The sequence below is a fragment of the Leopardus geoffroyi genome, chromosome C1, assembly GCF_018350155.1.
Source record: "Leopardus geoffroyi isolate Oge1 chromosome C1, O.geoffroyi_Oge1_pat1.0, whole genome shotgun sequence".
Lineage (NCBI taxonomy): Eukaryota > Metazoa > Chordata > Mammalia > Carnivora > Felidae > Leopardus > Leopardus geoffroyi.
In genome coordinates this window covers 219042208-219058909 of record NC_059328.1, presented here as the reverse complement: position 1 = coordinate 219058909, position 16702 = coordinate 219042208, and the positions used below count along the sequence as shown (strand labels likewise).

At 55.5% G+C, this 16702-nt stretch overlaps 1 protein-coding gene across 3 annotated transcripts in view; it reads right to left on the bottom strand.

Moving 5' to 3' along the window:
- Positions 1-16702, bottom strand: part of RAMP1 (receptor activity modifying protein 1) — a 51498-nt gene that overhangs the window by 18851 nt on the left and 15945 nt on the right. For all 3 annotated transcript variants that reach the window (XM_045481921.1, XM_045481922.1, XM_045481920.1), the window contains exon 2: positions 15513-15651. In XM_045481921.1, the coding sequence (XP_045337877.1) occupies positions 15513-15651 (139 nt within the window). The remainder of the gene's footprint in view (positions 1-15512; positions 15652-16702) is intronic.

Sequence of the window (16702 nt, the reverse complement as noted above, 5' to 3'; positions counted from 1 at the left end):
CAGGGAGCCGTGGGCATGCAGAACGGGGACCCTCTCAGGTGTGGGTGGACGCCCACACATCCCCCAGAGCCGAGGGCAACGCTCCACACGGGACTGCTGATGGCTGGGCTCTCTGCTCCACACGGGACAGGAGGGACTAGGACATACATCCCATGGACGTGGCGCTCCGAGAAGCAGCTTTAGAAGCCGGCGTTCCTACCCTCTCCTTAAAGACAGGGCGCCGCCGAGGTGGCCCGCGTGGGTGACCTGAGGTGGCAGTGAGGGAGGTGGCCCGGGGGTCTGACCCACGTCTGCCTGGCTCCTCCACATAGGGAGCTGTCTCCCCTGCTCGTCCCCGGAAGCCCCTTTTGGGGAGGAGGTGTCCTGGCCACCCCGTCCCCACCCGGGGCCTGCCTCCTCAGCCTCCCTCCTCTGCTCCTGTTCTGTGGCTCCGTGCCCGGCAGCTCCCGGTGCCTCTGCTCAAGCCAGGAGCAAGCGGAGGTTTCTAAATCCATTCCTGGCTCTGCGTGCAGACGGCTCTGGCACCAGACGCGGTGCCCCGGGGGCTGCCAGGGCAGGCTCCCCACGGACAGGGCTCACGGGGCGGGCGAGGGCCTCCTCGGAGAACAGGCTGGGGCACGAACCGGGCTCCTGGGGCCGGCAGCTCGGAGAGAGATCTGTAGTTGTAAGATCCGGCAGGCGTCTGAGAACTAGGGAGCTGTGGCTGGTCACTGAGCTGTGGCCCCTGGTGAGACCGGGGACCCCCGTGCAGACACCAGGTCTAGGAAGGTGAGGCTGCCGCTCGCACCCTTGCTGGGAGGTGGGTGTGTGCGTGTCCGAGTCCCAGGATTAGGCGGACAGCCGGGGCGCTATATTTGGACACGAACACCCTGGGGCCATTATCCCTGTGAAGCCACGCGGGCCACTGGAGGGAAGGGCTCTTCCGAGCAGCCCACCCCAGTCCCGCTGCTCTCTGCCTGTCCTGCCCAAGAGACTCTGTCCCCCTGATGCCACTGGACTCCCCGGGGACCCTGCTCTGCCCTCCCCACGGGGGCCCCTGCAGCGGGCTCACCCCCACCCGCACGTCCTGCCCACTTGCTGCCTCGTCTAGGAGGCTCCGCCATTCGCACCCCTGCTGCCCCCATCCTACGGAGGTCGGAGGTCGCAGCTCAGGGCGACACCCACTGTAGGGGGCAGGGCAGGGCTGTCCACACAGGTGCTTCTCTGTGATTCAAAATCACCCTGGGAGACATGCTCGGACCGTGGAGCAGCCCAGAACCCCAGGAGGACGGGAAGACAGAGAAATAAATGTCACAGGACCTGCACCCCACCTGGCTTTCTGGAGGGGGTCTTTGACATTCCCCCGGCCTGCACCCAAAGAAACTGCCCATCAGCCTGTGCCCCTGGGGGTCTTGGCTGCCCAGGGTCTGAGGGTATGTCTGGAAAGCTTCCCAGAGCCTCCCAGAGGGCAGTCCCTAATTTCAGGGGCCGTGGGTCCACATCCTGCCCGCCCCACGCCCTCCCTGCCCCCTCCCGGTCCCTGGGTCCAGCCACCTGCAAGCAGGCACTCTGGAAGGAAGAGGCCACACTTAACGAATCAGTAAAAATCCCTCTGCCTTCTCTGACCACATAATAAAAACCCAGAGACGACGGAACAAAAGCTACGCGAGCTTCAGAAAACAAGGCTGCTCATCACAGATCTATCCCCCCCGCCAAGCTGTCACTCATGTAGAAAGAAAGCTCTGTAGAAATGTTTCACTCCTGGGAATGGATTACTCATAAGGCTTTATTTCTAGGATTTGCTTCACATAGTCGCCTGAATTTAAAAGACACACGTGAAAGGGAACGAGGGGTTAAAAATAGTAAGACGTGTTTGAATTAACAGGCTATTTGCAGATGTGAGTAACCGAGACCTCTCAGACCAGCGTTATTACTGACAAAAGTCAGAACAACGCAGTGTAAAAAATAAAAGCAAAATAGAGGATAGGAAGGAAAAAAGCAGGTTTTATTTTATTATTTTTTTAAGTGTTTATTTTTAAGGGAGAGAGAGAGAGAGAGGGCATAAGCAGGGGAGGTGAAGACAGCTGGGGACAGGATCCAATGGGCTCTGCACTGACAGCAGACAGCCTGATGCAGGGCTCGAACTCAGGAACTGCGAGATCATGACCTGAGCAGAAGTCAGGCGCCTAACCAACTGAGCCACCCAGGTGCCCCGAAAAACCAGGTTTTAGAACATTAGTTCAAATCAAAGAAGAGAGAGAGAGACAGACACAAAGCGAAATTTGAGGAGGCCCAAAACCCAGGGATTCTGGTCCCTTCACCAAGGGGAGGCCAAAGCACGTGGTCTGCCACGGTAAGAAAAGCGACACGGAATCAGAGGATGTGTTTCATTTCATGGCTGGTTGAGTGAAAAAGAGTTTTCCAGTCGTCAACCTCACTTGAAAGAGAAAAGAAAAGACATTATGTTCTAACCATACGAAGAAAAAAGAAATCAGGGTGGAAATGTAAAAAATCAAGACAAAAAACGGCGTGCCTGAAGATCGAACAGAAAGGACAAATACGGTGTCGTTTTCTCTGGTACAAGGCTCGTCGCTCTGTTATATGAAACTCTATAGAGTTTATATAACATATATAACTCTATGTTATATGAAAATGTAACATCCAGCAGTAAGCTGTTGGCAAGAGACGTAAGTCACACAGAACGACAAAGTTCGAGGAGCTGACAGACCAGTGCTTCTGTGCTAACACGAGGCAAAGGGCAACATAGAGCAAAAACTACCACATGTGCCTAGAGCTGTAACGGTGTTTCACAGTCAATGCAGCAGGATACCGTGGAGTCTAAATGCTATGAAAGTAGAGAAAAAGATATGCATAAAAGCCTTCCAGAAAAGCGAAATGGAAACAATGCCGACACGATTAGGATCGAAGAATCCACTACTGCAATTATCATATGCAAAAAGTTCAGGGGCGCCTGGGTGGCTCAGTCGGTTAAGCATCCCACTCTTGAGCTCAGCTCAGGTCATGATCTCGCGGTTCGTGAGTTCAAGCCCCGAGATGCGCTCTGCACTGTCAACATGGAACCTGCTTGGGATTCTCTCTCTCCCTCTCTCTCTGCCCCTTCCACCCCCGCCCAAAATAAATAAGTAAACATAAAAAAAAGTTCAGAGGGGCACCTGGGTGGCTCAGTTGGTTGAGTGCCTGACTTCAGCTCAGGTGGTGATCTCAAGGTTCACGAGTTCGAGCCCCCTGTCGGGATCTGTGCTGACAGCTCGGAGCTTGGAGCCTGCTTCGGATTCTGTGTCTCCCTCTCTCTCTTTGCCCCTCCCCCACTCACGCTCTGTCTGTCTCTCAAAAACAAACATTAAATTTTTTTTAAAGTTCAGAAACCTGTAAAGAAGCTGCATGGCATGACAGTGCAGCGTTAATCACTGCTTCGGGGGGAATGAAATAGAAAGAACAGAACGTTTTCATTTTCAAGTTTTGGTGGTGTGTTTACAGAAGGTCTTAGTGTGAGAGATCTGAAAGAAAATCTCAACAAAAACACAAAGTAGAAACTATTCACTCTGTGTGCTATCACTCTATCAAGAGAAGAAGAGCTTAAGAACCAAATGGAAATGCAACATTTGAGAATTAAAATACACCTGCCTAGAGAAAAACTGTCTGAAGGAGAAAGTCAAGAAAGACAATAACTGTGTGGTAAGAAAATACAACGAGAAAACAGACATCTCAAAACCTGCAGGAAGTGGTGAAGAAGGTCCCGAGGGAGAAACAACATGGTCTTAAATGCCTTTATTATGTTAAAAAAAAGGGGGGGGGTGAGAAAAAATGATGTCGTCAGCATCTAAATTCTACCTCGCGAGAGAAGCAAGTATTTTTCTGAAAAGGTAAAAAGAGGGGAAAGCAAATGATAAAAGTGAAAGCCAAAACATTTTAAAAAGACATTTCAATGCAAGACATAGTCTGTTTTCTAAAGACCTATAATAATGGACAGAAAAAAAGTGGGCTTTCTCGGGGCCCCTGGGTGGCTCAGTCGGTTAAGTGTCTGACTCTTGGTTTCAGCTCAGGTCATGATCTCACCGTCTGTGAGTTTGAGCCCTGCATCAAGCTCCGTGCTGACACTGTGGAGCCTGCTTGGGATTCTCTCTCCTTCTCTCTCTCTGCACCTCCCCCAGCTCTCTCCCTCTCTCTCAAAATAAATAAATAAACGTTAAAAAAGAAGTGAGCCGGGGCGCCTGGGTGTCTCTGTCGGTTAAGTGTCCGACTTCGGCTCAGGTCACAATCTCGTGGTTTGTGAATTCGAGCCCCACATCGGGCCCTGTGCTGACAGCTCGGAGCCTGGAGCCTGCTTCGGATTCTGTGTCCCCCTCTCTCTCTCTCTGCCCCTCCCCCATTCGTTCTCTCTCTCTTAAAAATAAGCATTAAATTTTTTTGTAAAAAATTAACTGAAATTACTCTAATGCACACAAGAACATACTAAGTATTAAATCAAGCATAACCAAACTATGGAGGTAGGCAACATTATTTAACAAATTATGTTAGCCTAATCCAGGTAGGGAGGAAGTAAATTTTATTCATGTCTTAATGTAACTACTTAGCGTGTTTAAGAAGACAAATGTTATTTCAAAACACATAACGACTAAACAGAAACAGAACATAATACTGTGGCCATGTGACTCCCTTGGAATTGCGACAATTGAATTTCTGCAACAGACAGGACTGTGCCTGAATTCCAGACCTCTGGGGAGCGAGTGAGGGCACACACGTGAACTGCAGAACTAAATCAAACACGGGAGACAAGCGTCACCAAAATAAACACAAGCGAAACTTGAAGAAAAGATGATTAGGACAAAAATGACACACAGCTGACCTCTACCATGTTCGAGAGTTCGCAAAATCAGACTTAAAAGACTCCCAATGACTCAAAAGGTAGGTAGCAAAGATTATGGTCAGATGATCTGCACCTGAGAAAAAACAAATTGCAAAACAACTCCAGAAGAATCACTTCGCCTTCCCAACGGCCAAAGGCGGGCAAATGGGGCAAGAGGAAATCTCATGTACACCTGCCAACAGAAAATCTGTGCAAACTCAGGGCTCATGAGAATGTGAGGAAACGCCTTCATATGCGGCTGGTAATAGAAAGGAGTACAATTCCTTAAAAGGGCAACGGGGCAAAACCTATGAGAACCTCAGAACGTCCATGGCACGTTAAGTCCATTTGCAAGAATTCTTAAGTTAGTTCAAAACAGAAGGCCGTATGTACCAAAGCTCTCACAGCCGCATCATTCACGATCGCAAAGACCTGGTAAAGGCTCAACAGACTTGAGGTGGGAACACCAGGGCGTGTTAACTTGGCCTTCTGGCCACTAAGCGAGGCCACGTCCACCTGGCCCGGGCAGTGAGGGTACACTCACCTTCTCTTGCTACTCAAAAGGAGTGTTTCTTTCTTTCTTTTTTTTTATTAAAAAATTTTTTTAAATGTTTATTTATTTTTGGGGCGCCTGGGTGGCGCAGTCGGTTAAGCGTCCGACTTCAGCCAGGTCACGATCTCGTGGTCTGGGAGTTCGAGCCCCGCGTCAGGCTCTGGGCTGATGGCTCAGAGCCTGGAGCCTGTTTCCGATTCTGTGTCTCCCTCTCTCTCTGCCCCTCCCCCGTTCATGCTCTGTCTCTCTCTGTCCCAAAAATAAATAAACGTTGAAAAAAAAAAAAAAGTTTAAATGTTTATTTATTTTTGAGAGAGAGGGACAGAGTGTGAGCGGGGGTGGGGCAGAAAGAGAGGGAGACACAGAATCGGAAGCAGGCTCCAGGATCTGAGCCATCAGCACAGAGCCCGACGCAGGGCTTGAACTCACGAATCATGAGATCATGACCTGAACTGGAGTCAGATGCTCAACTGACTGAGCCACCCAGGCGTCCCATTTTTTTTTTTATGTTCATTTGTTTTTGGGGTGCCTGGGTGGCTCAGTCAGTTGAGCGTCCGACTTCAGTTCAGGCCATGATCTCACGGTTTGTGAGTTTGAGCCCCGCGTCGGGCTCTGTGCTGACAGTTCAGAGCCTGGAGCCTGTTTCGGATTCTGTGTCTCTCTCTCTCTCTTTCTGCCCCTCCCCTGCTCATGCTCTGTCTCTCTCTTTGTCAAAAATACATGAAAAAAAAAACATTAAAAAAATATTTACTTTTGAGAGAGAGAGAGAGAGAGAGCAGGGGAGGGGCAGAGAGAGAGAGATCTAAAGCAGGCTCGCACTAACAGCAGTGAGCCCGATACGGGGTTTGTGAGATCTGTGAGATCTCGACCTGGAAGGTCATGACGAACTGATCTCGAACTGCGACATCATGACCTGAGCCAAAGTCAGAGGCTCCGCTGACTGCCACCCAGGTGCCCCAAAAGGGGTGTATTTTTAAGAAAGTGAGTCCTCCGTGTTTTAGCTGGGAGAAGAGGGAACTCAGACCTAAGAGGCACCTTTCCCAGAGTGGGAGCCACGGGGAACCCTGTGCATAAGCATCCAGGGCTGAAGTCCTGTGAGCCCTGGGGGAGGTTGTCCTCAAAATCTGCCCGGAGAAGGAGGGCTGCCGCCTGGTGCCACAGCTCCCCGGAGGCCCCCACAGTGGTCTGAGCGTCGCTGGCCCCAAGCGTGCTCCAAAGATGCCCATCAACACAATGACTGATGAATGGCTGGGTCCTGGGAGACCCTGGGGGCAGGGTGAGCACTGGGCCGAGGGTCAGCAGTAGGAGGGGACATCTGCTGTGACACCCACTGTGCTGCACCCCTACCTCTCATCACTCTCACCACACGCTCCCTGCCCCTCAGTGTAGATGGCCCTGGGGGGGCCGCCTGTGAGCGGGCTCTGGGGAGCCCTGTGTGAGCGAGCCTGGCCCCCCGGCCCCGGACAGCAGTCTCCTGTCTGCACAGCCTGGACGTGTCTGGGGTTTTCCTGGCCGTGGGGAAGCGGGGAGTCACAGCAGCGTGTCCAAGGCGGAGGCGGGGGTGGAAGGGATATGGCCACAAGTCCCCGTCACCAGGACACGTCCCACCTGCCCGCTCCGCTCACAGCCAGGATCTGCTTAGTGTCGCCCGGCCGCTGACCTTTCACACTGACACACAGGCCTGACTTCCTCCCAGACACGTGTCTGGGGAAGCATCTGTGCCCTCTCCCGGGGCCAGAAGGACTCGGGCAGTGGACATGAAGGGAAGCCGAGGACGGTGCCGTGGCCCCTGGGTGTGGCCAGCGGAAGCTTCTGGCTTCCCCCCACCGCAAGGGGGATTGCCTGGCTTGTGGCCTCTGCAGACACATTTTTCCAGGAGCTTTCTCAAGCAGGAAGTGGGGTTCCTCCTTCCCACTCCCCCAAACCTCCAGGCCAACAGGTGGACAGGCACAGGCCCTCTGACACCGTCACGAGAACCCTCCACGAGGCAGGCACACGGTTGAGGCAGCTCCGGACCGAAATGCTGCCGCTGTCCGTGAGGGCTCCCCGCCCCCCCAAGTGAAGACAATTCCTCTGGCTGCCAGGAGGTGATGCAGCTGGGACAGGGTGGGGCTGCGAGCCACCTGAGGATCTCCCCCGAGCGTGTCCCTATGACACTTCGTGTCCTTATGACTCCTCTCCCGCATCTGCCTGCCCAGGGCTGGCTCTGGGGTTGTGGTGGAGGACAGTGGATTTCCAGACCTTTCCACCCCCTTACCTTGCTCTTCTATGGGCACAGATCTGGGCGCACAAAGCCCGAGACAAATGCTTCCCTCTCCAGCACACCCTGCTCCCACAGCACTGGTCCCACTGGCCCAGCCCTCCCCCAGGTCAGCCGCGGCTGAGTGCCTGACACAGGGTAGAAGGGCCTGGCAGGCCTCTGCCTCCCTCCCCCACCCCCAAAAGCTATGAGGTTGCTGCTGTGGGGTCGTGGTGGTGCATACGGTATTCCCCCCCCCGCCCCGCCCCCAGCAGCTCTGCTAAGATGCCCACCTAGGTGGGGGCCTGAGGAGCTGTCTTTGAACAGGGTGGACAAAAAGGGTTCCCCCCCTTTCCTCTGCCCACCCGGCAAACTCTGAGTCCCGTCATGCCTCCCTGTCACAGCCTTGGCCTAACAAATTCCAGGGGTGGCTGCTGGGAGCTTGGGCGGGGGGGGGGGGGGTCCTTGGTCCTTCCTTTCTGCTGCTGACACCAGCAACACGAGAACGTCCCACCCTCCACGGCCGGGCACCAAGAAGACTGGAGGGGAAGGTACCCGGCAAGCAGCTCAGAGGTGCGGAGAGCTGTGACGGACCACGGCACACACCCTCGCCCAAGTGCGCCCTGGAAAGCTGTGTCTGCACCTCTTGCCCGGCTGAGGCCCGGCCGGGCAGCAGGAGGCAGGGCCTCGGCAGAACCAGCCTCTGCAGGGCGAGCCGGGCCACGCAGGCCTCCGGAAGTCAGGATTCCAGCGCCCAGGCTGGGGGCTGTGAGCGTGTGCTCTGGAGACACCTGAAGGACTCCCCCCGCCCAGGCGGCCAGAGGGGTGGGGGATGGGCACCTGTGCCGGGGCCTCTGGGGGCCAGGGCAGGGGCGCAGCCCCACAGACCCCTGAGGGAACTGGATGGAGCCCCGGGAGCTCCCAGTGGGTGGGACGCAGGTTCTGGAGAACGGCCTGCCGAGCGCCCGGGGCACGGCCCATCCGGGCCTTGGCGAGAGGGGCCGAGCACAACCAGAATCCCTCGGAGGACACCAGCCACTGTCCCAGAGAGACCTCCGTGATTTCAGAAAGATGCCTCCCTTTCAGTTCCTGTTGCAATTCAAAACTAAAGCAGCTGTCCTGATATCACCGCTGAGTCCTGAAGAATTTCCTGCCTCGGCGATTTTAAGGGAGCCGCAAAGAAGGCCCTTTGTTCCAGAGGCACAGAGGGAATGGCAGCCGCCCTGGGAGAGACCCCGCGGTGGGTCAAGGGCCCTGTCCGAGGACTGGAGTCCCTAGGCGGGGTGCCCATGGCAGAATCCCCAGCACTGGCCGGGGACACATTTATTCTGTGTCCTTTGCTTAACACACCGGGCCACTCCCCACTTGGCAGGGCTGGGGACCCCTCCTCGGAACTGGCCAGTGGGCCCTCTGTGCCCAGCGCAGGGTCAGCACGGCGGGGAGGGATTCCCCAGGGAGGCGGGCCGGGGAGACCGCGTGTGCTGAGGCCACCCAGATGGCATTTATAAATCCACACGCTTCAGGGCAGGCACAGGAGGGGCGCCTGGACGGGTATGAGGGTGAGGTGGGTTCTCTGATGAAAGATCATGGAAGTTCTACACCTGTTTCTCTGACATCTTTCCTGTGAACACCGTGATGCCTCAGAGCCCAAGGGGGGCAGTGGACAGGGCTCCCGGCCTCCCAAAGCCACCAGCAGTTTTTGTCTTGGGGGGGTGGGGGGGCGGAAATCCCACATGCGGGGACTTTAAAACCAACCAGTTTCTACTTGAGTTCCTCATGTTGGAGATTCTTCTCCTTCTCTGTTCCTCTCTTTCTCTCCCTCCCCAAAACCCACAGGAACCTCTCTGGAAATGAGAGTTTCTGATGACACATTTTCCCATGTTCTCTGTAGCTCCCCAAATTAGATTGTCTTCCCAGTTAATGCTCTAAATTACATTTCCACTGGCAGACCAGGCCTGCAGTTTAATGAGCTGGCCCCTGGGAATCACGGGCTGGGCCCGCCCTGCGGAGCCCATCTGCCCTGAGCGGGCCTGGTACGGGGACAGGTCAGACACCAGGGGAGCCTGAAAAATCCCAAGCATCTCCAAACAAAGGACTCAGGAGCAGCCCCAAGCCAAGCTCCCACTGGAGGAGCGGGGGTCGGCGTCCGGGGTCATGGACCCATTTACGTGCAGAACCATGCTGGACAGCCCTGGTCCCAGGGTCAGCTCCATGCTGAAACAAAGCAGACCCACAATTCCACAGCAGGTCACTGTCCTCTTATTGGAGTGTGGCCTGAGTGCTCTTGTGAGCCCTTCGCTTTTTCTTAAGAAGTTTCTATCTCTGAGCCAAGAGGCACAGTGCTGCTGAGAAGTACTTTGGAAATAACCCAGCGTTTCCATCTAAGGTCCTAAGTGAAGCAGGGTTGAGGTGGAGCTGGGAGCCTGGGAGCCAGAGCGCCAGCCAGCACGAGCCGGCCCCCCGTGTGCCCGCAGGGGACCTTCTCCACGTCTCTCTAGACCGTGCATGCTGGGGAAGCCTGCCTCTCTCGCATTTGTCACCTGGTGGGAAGGCTCGTGTCCTCGGCAGCTGTTTTAAATCCTGACTTCAGAGTAGAATCCAGAACTTCCCTCTGCCGGATCACAGTCACCTGCGGGCCCAGCCCAGCTGCTACGACAGCCATGACCTCAGGCGGCAGGCACTGGGGACCTCTGGCCTCCTGACTTTAGGGGTGTCCACCCCCAGCTTTAGGTGGGCCTGGATCCCAGACCCAGCGACTGCCCGGTTCTGCCGCTTTCATCCCACCGACATCGCCAGCTGCGCTTGGCTGAGGGCGGGGTCTTTCCCAGCACCTGCCCCTTTGTCCCACACCTGCCTGGCCTGCAGCCCTCCAGCCCGGGCTGGGAGAATTCCCTGGGACCAGCCTGTTGTCTGGCTCTCCGCCTGTGGGCCCTCCACCTCGGGGTCCTGCTCGTCTGCTGGCCACTGTGTTCCTTCATGCTGATGGCTCTCTGGCCCGTGCCTGGTCTTCTCTCTGGGTCCTTCCTCTCATCTCCACCCAGTCATCTGGACAAGCCTGCCTGCCCCAGACCTCTGCGGCTCCAGGGGACTCTGGAAAGTCTGCCCTTGGCTCGAGAACCAGACTTGGTATCCCACTGCAGACGGACCTCACCAGACCCCCTGGATGTTGGCAGTGCTCAGATGGCCACGAAAGGCCGTCATTCACCCGCTCCCCCCGCCCACTTCTGTGAAGACAGAGCATCGCCACACCACCCTTGAGAACCAGGAGGGAGCCATCTCGTGCCCCTGGGGAGAGTCAAGAGCTGAGACTCTGGACCCCAAGAGACCTTGCCAGCTGTGACCCTGGGCAGACAGAGTGGGGATTACAAGTGTTCTGCCCTCCCGCGGCTGCTGCTTACTTCCATGAGACGACACGTGTTAACTGATTAACACGGTGCCCAGCACACAGTAGGTGCTTAACAAACACTAGCTGTAACAATGTGGTCAGTGAGCAGTCGGTGGGCAGTGAAGTCCCACTGGTGGTTCTGGAGAAACTGATGTCGTACAGGCAGGCAATATGAAGAAGGTTTGACACGGACTGTTTATGAAGGTGCAAAGCGTAGAGGGGCATTACATAGAACAAAGTGGCAAAGACGGGCTCACGAATAAACAGGACAACTGGGCAGCTCATCTGGAGAAAGACAGAATTTGCTTGCGGTTCGCCGCAGAATACAGTCCAGATGGCTCAGCGACTGAAGAGAAAACATGGGGGATCCCTCTCGAACCTCAGGGTGGGGAAAGGCTTTCCAGCCGTGACTCAGACCCGGGGGTGACAAAACACTGACGCACACAGCTGGATGGAAACAAGATGACGGGGCAGCAGCAACACGGGAAACAGAGTCAGAAGACAGCTAACAGGCGGGGAGAATACATCTCACGTGTGTTGCAGACAACGGTCCTAATGTCTCTAACATAGAGAACTCTTCAGGGGCGCCCGGCTGGCTCAGTCGGTGGACCCGCGACTCTTGGTCTCGGGGTCGTGAGTTCGAGCCCCACGCTGGGCATAGAGTTTACTTAAAAGTAAATCCATTTAATAAAATAAAATAATTCTTTACAAAGGACCAGAAACTGGGAAAGGACACAAACAAGCATTCACAGGAAAGATCGGTGAACGGCCCTTAAACCTCCAGAAGGTGAACTCGTCCCTGGAGGAAGGCGACAGCGTCTCTCGCGGATCAGATGGTGAGGACGCAGGCCTGACCACGCAGGGCGCCGGCCGGTGGCGGGGAAGCTCCCTCACACACCGCCAGCGGGGACGCCGAGGCCGCAGCCCCTCTGGGGGGACACAGGCAGTGCCTCCCAAAATGTGCTCTCGCCTCGGACCCCGTGGTTCTGATGCCAGGCGGCCACCCTGGAGGTACAGCTCCAGCAGCAAGAAGGTGCAGGTGCTCAAGACTGTGCCCTTCCACGCTATCTGAAATTGGAAAATACCGGGGACACCAAACGCCTGTCCACAGGAAAGTGCTTGGAAGACGAGGCGGGGCGCCTGGGCGGCTTCGTCGGTTGAGCGTCTGACTCTCGCTCTCGGCCCAGGTCACCATCTCACGGTTCGTGAGTTCGAGCCCCGCGTCGGGCTCTGTGCTGACAGTGCAGAGTCTGCTTGGGATTCTCTCTCTCCCTCTCTGTCTGCCCCTCCCCAACTCGTGCATGCACGCCCTCTCTCTCAAAATATTATCCAGCTGTAAAAATGAGTGAGGGAGTTCTCCATGCACTGGTAAGAATTAATTTCCAGTATACGCTGTTAGGTTAAAAAAAAAAAAAAAAAAGGAAACAAAACCAAAGTGCAAAAAGAATATCTATAGTAAAATACACTCCACGTAAGAAAGGATGCGAGAGAAAAATTCGTACACCGGCTGACCTGTGCAAAAGAAATACAAGGAAGACGCAGAGACGAGAGAGACTGGTCGCCCACGGGGAGTGGGTGGCGGTGGGTGGGTGTAATGGGCCAGAGTCTGGATGAGGGGAGACGACGCACGCTCCTCTGAACCCACCTTTGAGAACAGCTGTGACACAAAGCACAGTGTGACGGTCGGTTTTGTGTCAGCCTGGCCGGGCGACACCCCCCAGTTATTCAATCTCACACCAATCTGGGCATTGCTGGGGAATTTCGGAGACCTGCTTCCCATGCGTTGGCTTTAAGGAAAGGAGGTCATCCCTGATAATGTGGGGGGGCCTCATCCGGTCAGTTGAAAGGCCTTACGTTGGGGCAAGTTAAGAAACTCTGCCCCCCGGGCTACAGCATCAGCTGTGCTGGCCTGTCCTACAGATTTTGGACTTGCCAGACCCTCCCCCCTCCCCAGTCGCATAAACCATAAACCGATTCCTTGAAATCAATACTGTTATTACAGTAACAATATATAAATATCGTTGTTATTCAGCCTTCCCCCCACGGAGGCTCCAGGAGACCTCACCCATGTTTTCTCTCAGGGCTTGTAAGGTCTCCCTGGTTACACGTGAATTCCTGACATGACTGTGTGTGTGTGTGTGTGTGTGTGTGTGTGTGTGTGTGTGTGTGTGTGTGTGTATCTTGGCTTCTAAACGACATTCTTTTTTCTTTTTAACAAGTTCCATAGTTTGGGGTTTTTTTTTTAAACCTTTTTTTAACGTTTTTATTTATTATTTTTGGGAGACAGAGACAGAGCATGAGTGGGGGAGGGGCAGAGACAGAGGGAGACACAGAATCCAAAGCAGGCTCCAGGCTCCGAGCTGTCAGCCCAGAGCCCGACGCGGGGCTCAAACCCACTGACTGTGAGATCATGACCTGAGCTGAAGTTGATGCTTAACTGCCTGAGCCACCCAGGCGCCCCTAAAGACATTCTTTTTTTTTTTTTCACATTTATTTATTTTTGAAAGACAGAGCACAAATTGGGGAGGGGCAGAGAGAGAATGAGACAGAATCCGAAGCCGGCTCCAGACTCTGAGCTGTTGGCACAGAGCCCGACGCGGGGCTCGAACTCACAAACCGTGAGATCATGACCCGAGCCGAAGTTGGACGCTCAACCGACTGAGCCCCCCAGGCATCTCTAAACAACATTCTTTAATAAAAGAAACCAGGGCTTCCTTGAAGAAACTGCTGCTTCTGGGGAGTGGGGAAGGGGGCAGAAAACGTATACGATGATCCTGGAAAATCTTGGGGTACCAGAAAGTAAGGAGGTGCTCAAAGAAGGATGGGCAGGAGGGTGCGTCAGAAGGACACAAAAGCCAGTCTGATGTTGCTCCAAAGGCCTCGCTGGGACCATTTAAGGCCCCTTGTGCTTACTCGGACCCACCCGGATAATCCGGGATAATCTCCCCATTCAAAGTCACCTGCTCAGCAACCTTAGTTCCATCTGTAATCTACTTCCCCTTTGCCATGTGACGTTGTGTGTACGAGGTTCCAGGGACTAGGACTTGGACCTCTCTCCAGGCTCTTATCTTGCCGACCACAGACCGGGGCCGGCAGGCCTCAGCTGACGTGCTGACATACCGTTCCCATGAGGACTTCTGCTTCCAGCTCCCTCAAATATCTTGATTTTCTTTTTAAATAAAAGAATGTCCTGGGGCGCCCGGATGGCTCCGTCGGTTAAGTGTCCGACTCTTGATCTCAGCCCAGGTCATGATCTCACAGTCTGTGAGTTCGAGCCCTGTGTTGGGCTGTGTGCTGACAGTGTGGAGCCTGCTTGGGACTCTCTCTCTCTCTCTCTCTCTCTCTCTCTGCCCCTTCCCTGTTTGCTATCTCAAAGTAAATAAATAAATAAACTTAAAACAAAATGTCCTAGCAACGTCACCCTCAGCCCTGCCTCTATTCCCTTTATGTTTTACCCCGTGGCTCGAAAGATGGAAAACTTTCTTTGGCCTGACTGATCGTTACTCCCGTCTGTATCCAGAGTGCTACTGGGGACTGCCTGTGGTGGCTCCCATTTCTAAGACCACGTCACCCTTGCTTCTTTGGGAACACCACTGGCGTTACCCCGTCGGCTGCTGGGCCACTCGTGTGCAGGCCATCCGCACCAATCCGTGGTCACTTACTCAAGATAAGCGGGGAGACTGCTTTTCTTTGGGGACCCCACTGTGTCCTCCCTGGATTGTATTAACGTGCCATCTTTAATTAAACACAAATCCCTCTGCTGAGGCAGAAGGCCAATTAGGCTAAAGCACAGGCTGTTCTGATGCTAGCATCTGCCTCCTCCATCATGCTCAAGTTCTGGCTCCCGGTCCAGAACACCAAGAGCCTGGGCCCCGGATGGGGAGAGCCCCCGACCCCACTGAGGAATGCCTGGGGCCCTGGATACACCCAGCGAGGCAGGAAGAAGGGCCCTTTGGCAGAAAAACTGAAGTCACAAAGGGGAAGGGGCTCAGTGCCAGCTGTCTTTGGTGACGGTTCACAGGTCATGAAAGGTCGATGAAGCTCGGAGCCCCAAACAGGGTGGGAATAACAGCCTCAGCCTGACCACGGGGACCGAGGGAACCAGCAGAGCCATCCCTGCAAGCTGGGGCTCCTGCCACCGAGACTCAGCCCCCGGCCACTAGACAGTGCTCTCTGTTGTCCCCCGCACGCCTGCACGTGGACGGGCCACGAGCGTCTCAGCTACACATGGCCCAGACGGAACCCTCCCTCCAGGAGCTCCCCCTGTACAAGGCCCACCATCCGTCCTGGCCCCGGGTCATCGTGGACATGGCCTCCTCCCGCCCCCACTCGCTTATCGCTGGCGCCCTCCTTCGCCCACGGCCACATTCCGCCATCACAGACTTTGGCGAAGAACCCCTCACAGCGGCTGCGAGCGGGCTCCTTGCACCAGACCCTGTGGCTCCCACCCCAGCCACGTTCCTCCCGCCAGGGGCCACATGACACTCACTTGACGGTCTCGCCCCAGTCGCACCACAGCGTCTTCCCGATGGCCTCCATGTCCACCTGGAACTGGGTGAGGCAGAGCTCCTGCAGGAGAGCACCAGAGCTGGCGTCCTGGCAGGCCGTGGCCATGAGGAGGTGATGCACTGCAACGAAGGGCCCAGGGGACTGTCAGCCTCTCTGGGACCCACCCCCCCTCCCCTGCCTCCCCCCCCCCACATCCTCCCCTGTCTTCCCTGCACACCTATCCCAGAACCCGCTTCCACATAATCCCTGGAGAGGGAGCCTGTGGCTCATCCATCACCGCAGAACCCAGCAAGGTCCCTGCCTGCTGACGGTGGGTCTGACGGCGCCTCCCAGTGGTCCGTGGGGATGAGGCCAGGACTGACAGTCACAAGCAGCACCGGGCCTGGGTCTGATGCTCATGCACTACTCCGTCCCTCGCACCAACCCGATGCAGTTCCCCACACCCCCACTTCATACATGTGCAAACTGAGGACCCCGGGACCAGACACAGGCTCCTCCCCTCAATGCCACCAGGCCTCTGGCCTACGTGGGCCAGAATGTGGGGTCCAGGCTGCAGCCCTTGGCCCCAGGAACAGCCTACTGGCTGCAAAGAGCTCCCTGCTCCCATCCCCTATGTCTGGATGCTTACCAGTTACAAACCAGGCTGACAAACTGTGACGTGAAATGTGTTTTACAATCCCGCTTCATAAATATGAGCTCGAAAGTAAAAAGTTAAGGGAATGCACTGCCCAGATCAAAATTCCCTCGTCCCCCCTAAGCCCACAACTGGCTCTGGTGGCTGCTGGGCAGGTGGGGAAGACTGTCCCCCGGGTCCCCACCCCTAGGCCTCCCTCCTCTTCCTCTCCACGCTGGACATCTGCTTTCTCCGCCTCCCTAGGGAACAGTGCAGGGCCAGGGTGGGAGGTCCTTCACATTCCCTCTTTGAGGCCCAGCCCACCTACTGCCCCCCAGGCAATGTTGGTCCTCTGCCCACAGGGCACCCCAGCCCCACCCCTACCATCACGGCTTTGCCAAATCCCTGGATGGAGACCGCAGCTGGGAAGCCAGGGTTGTACCAGGAATTCTTGAACTCCTTGCTGGGCCTCATGGACACGTGTGGACACTCAGCTGACCCTTGCTGCCCATAAGGCCGCAGGCGGGAGGAAGAGCCCACCCGAGAAGAGGCCGGCA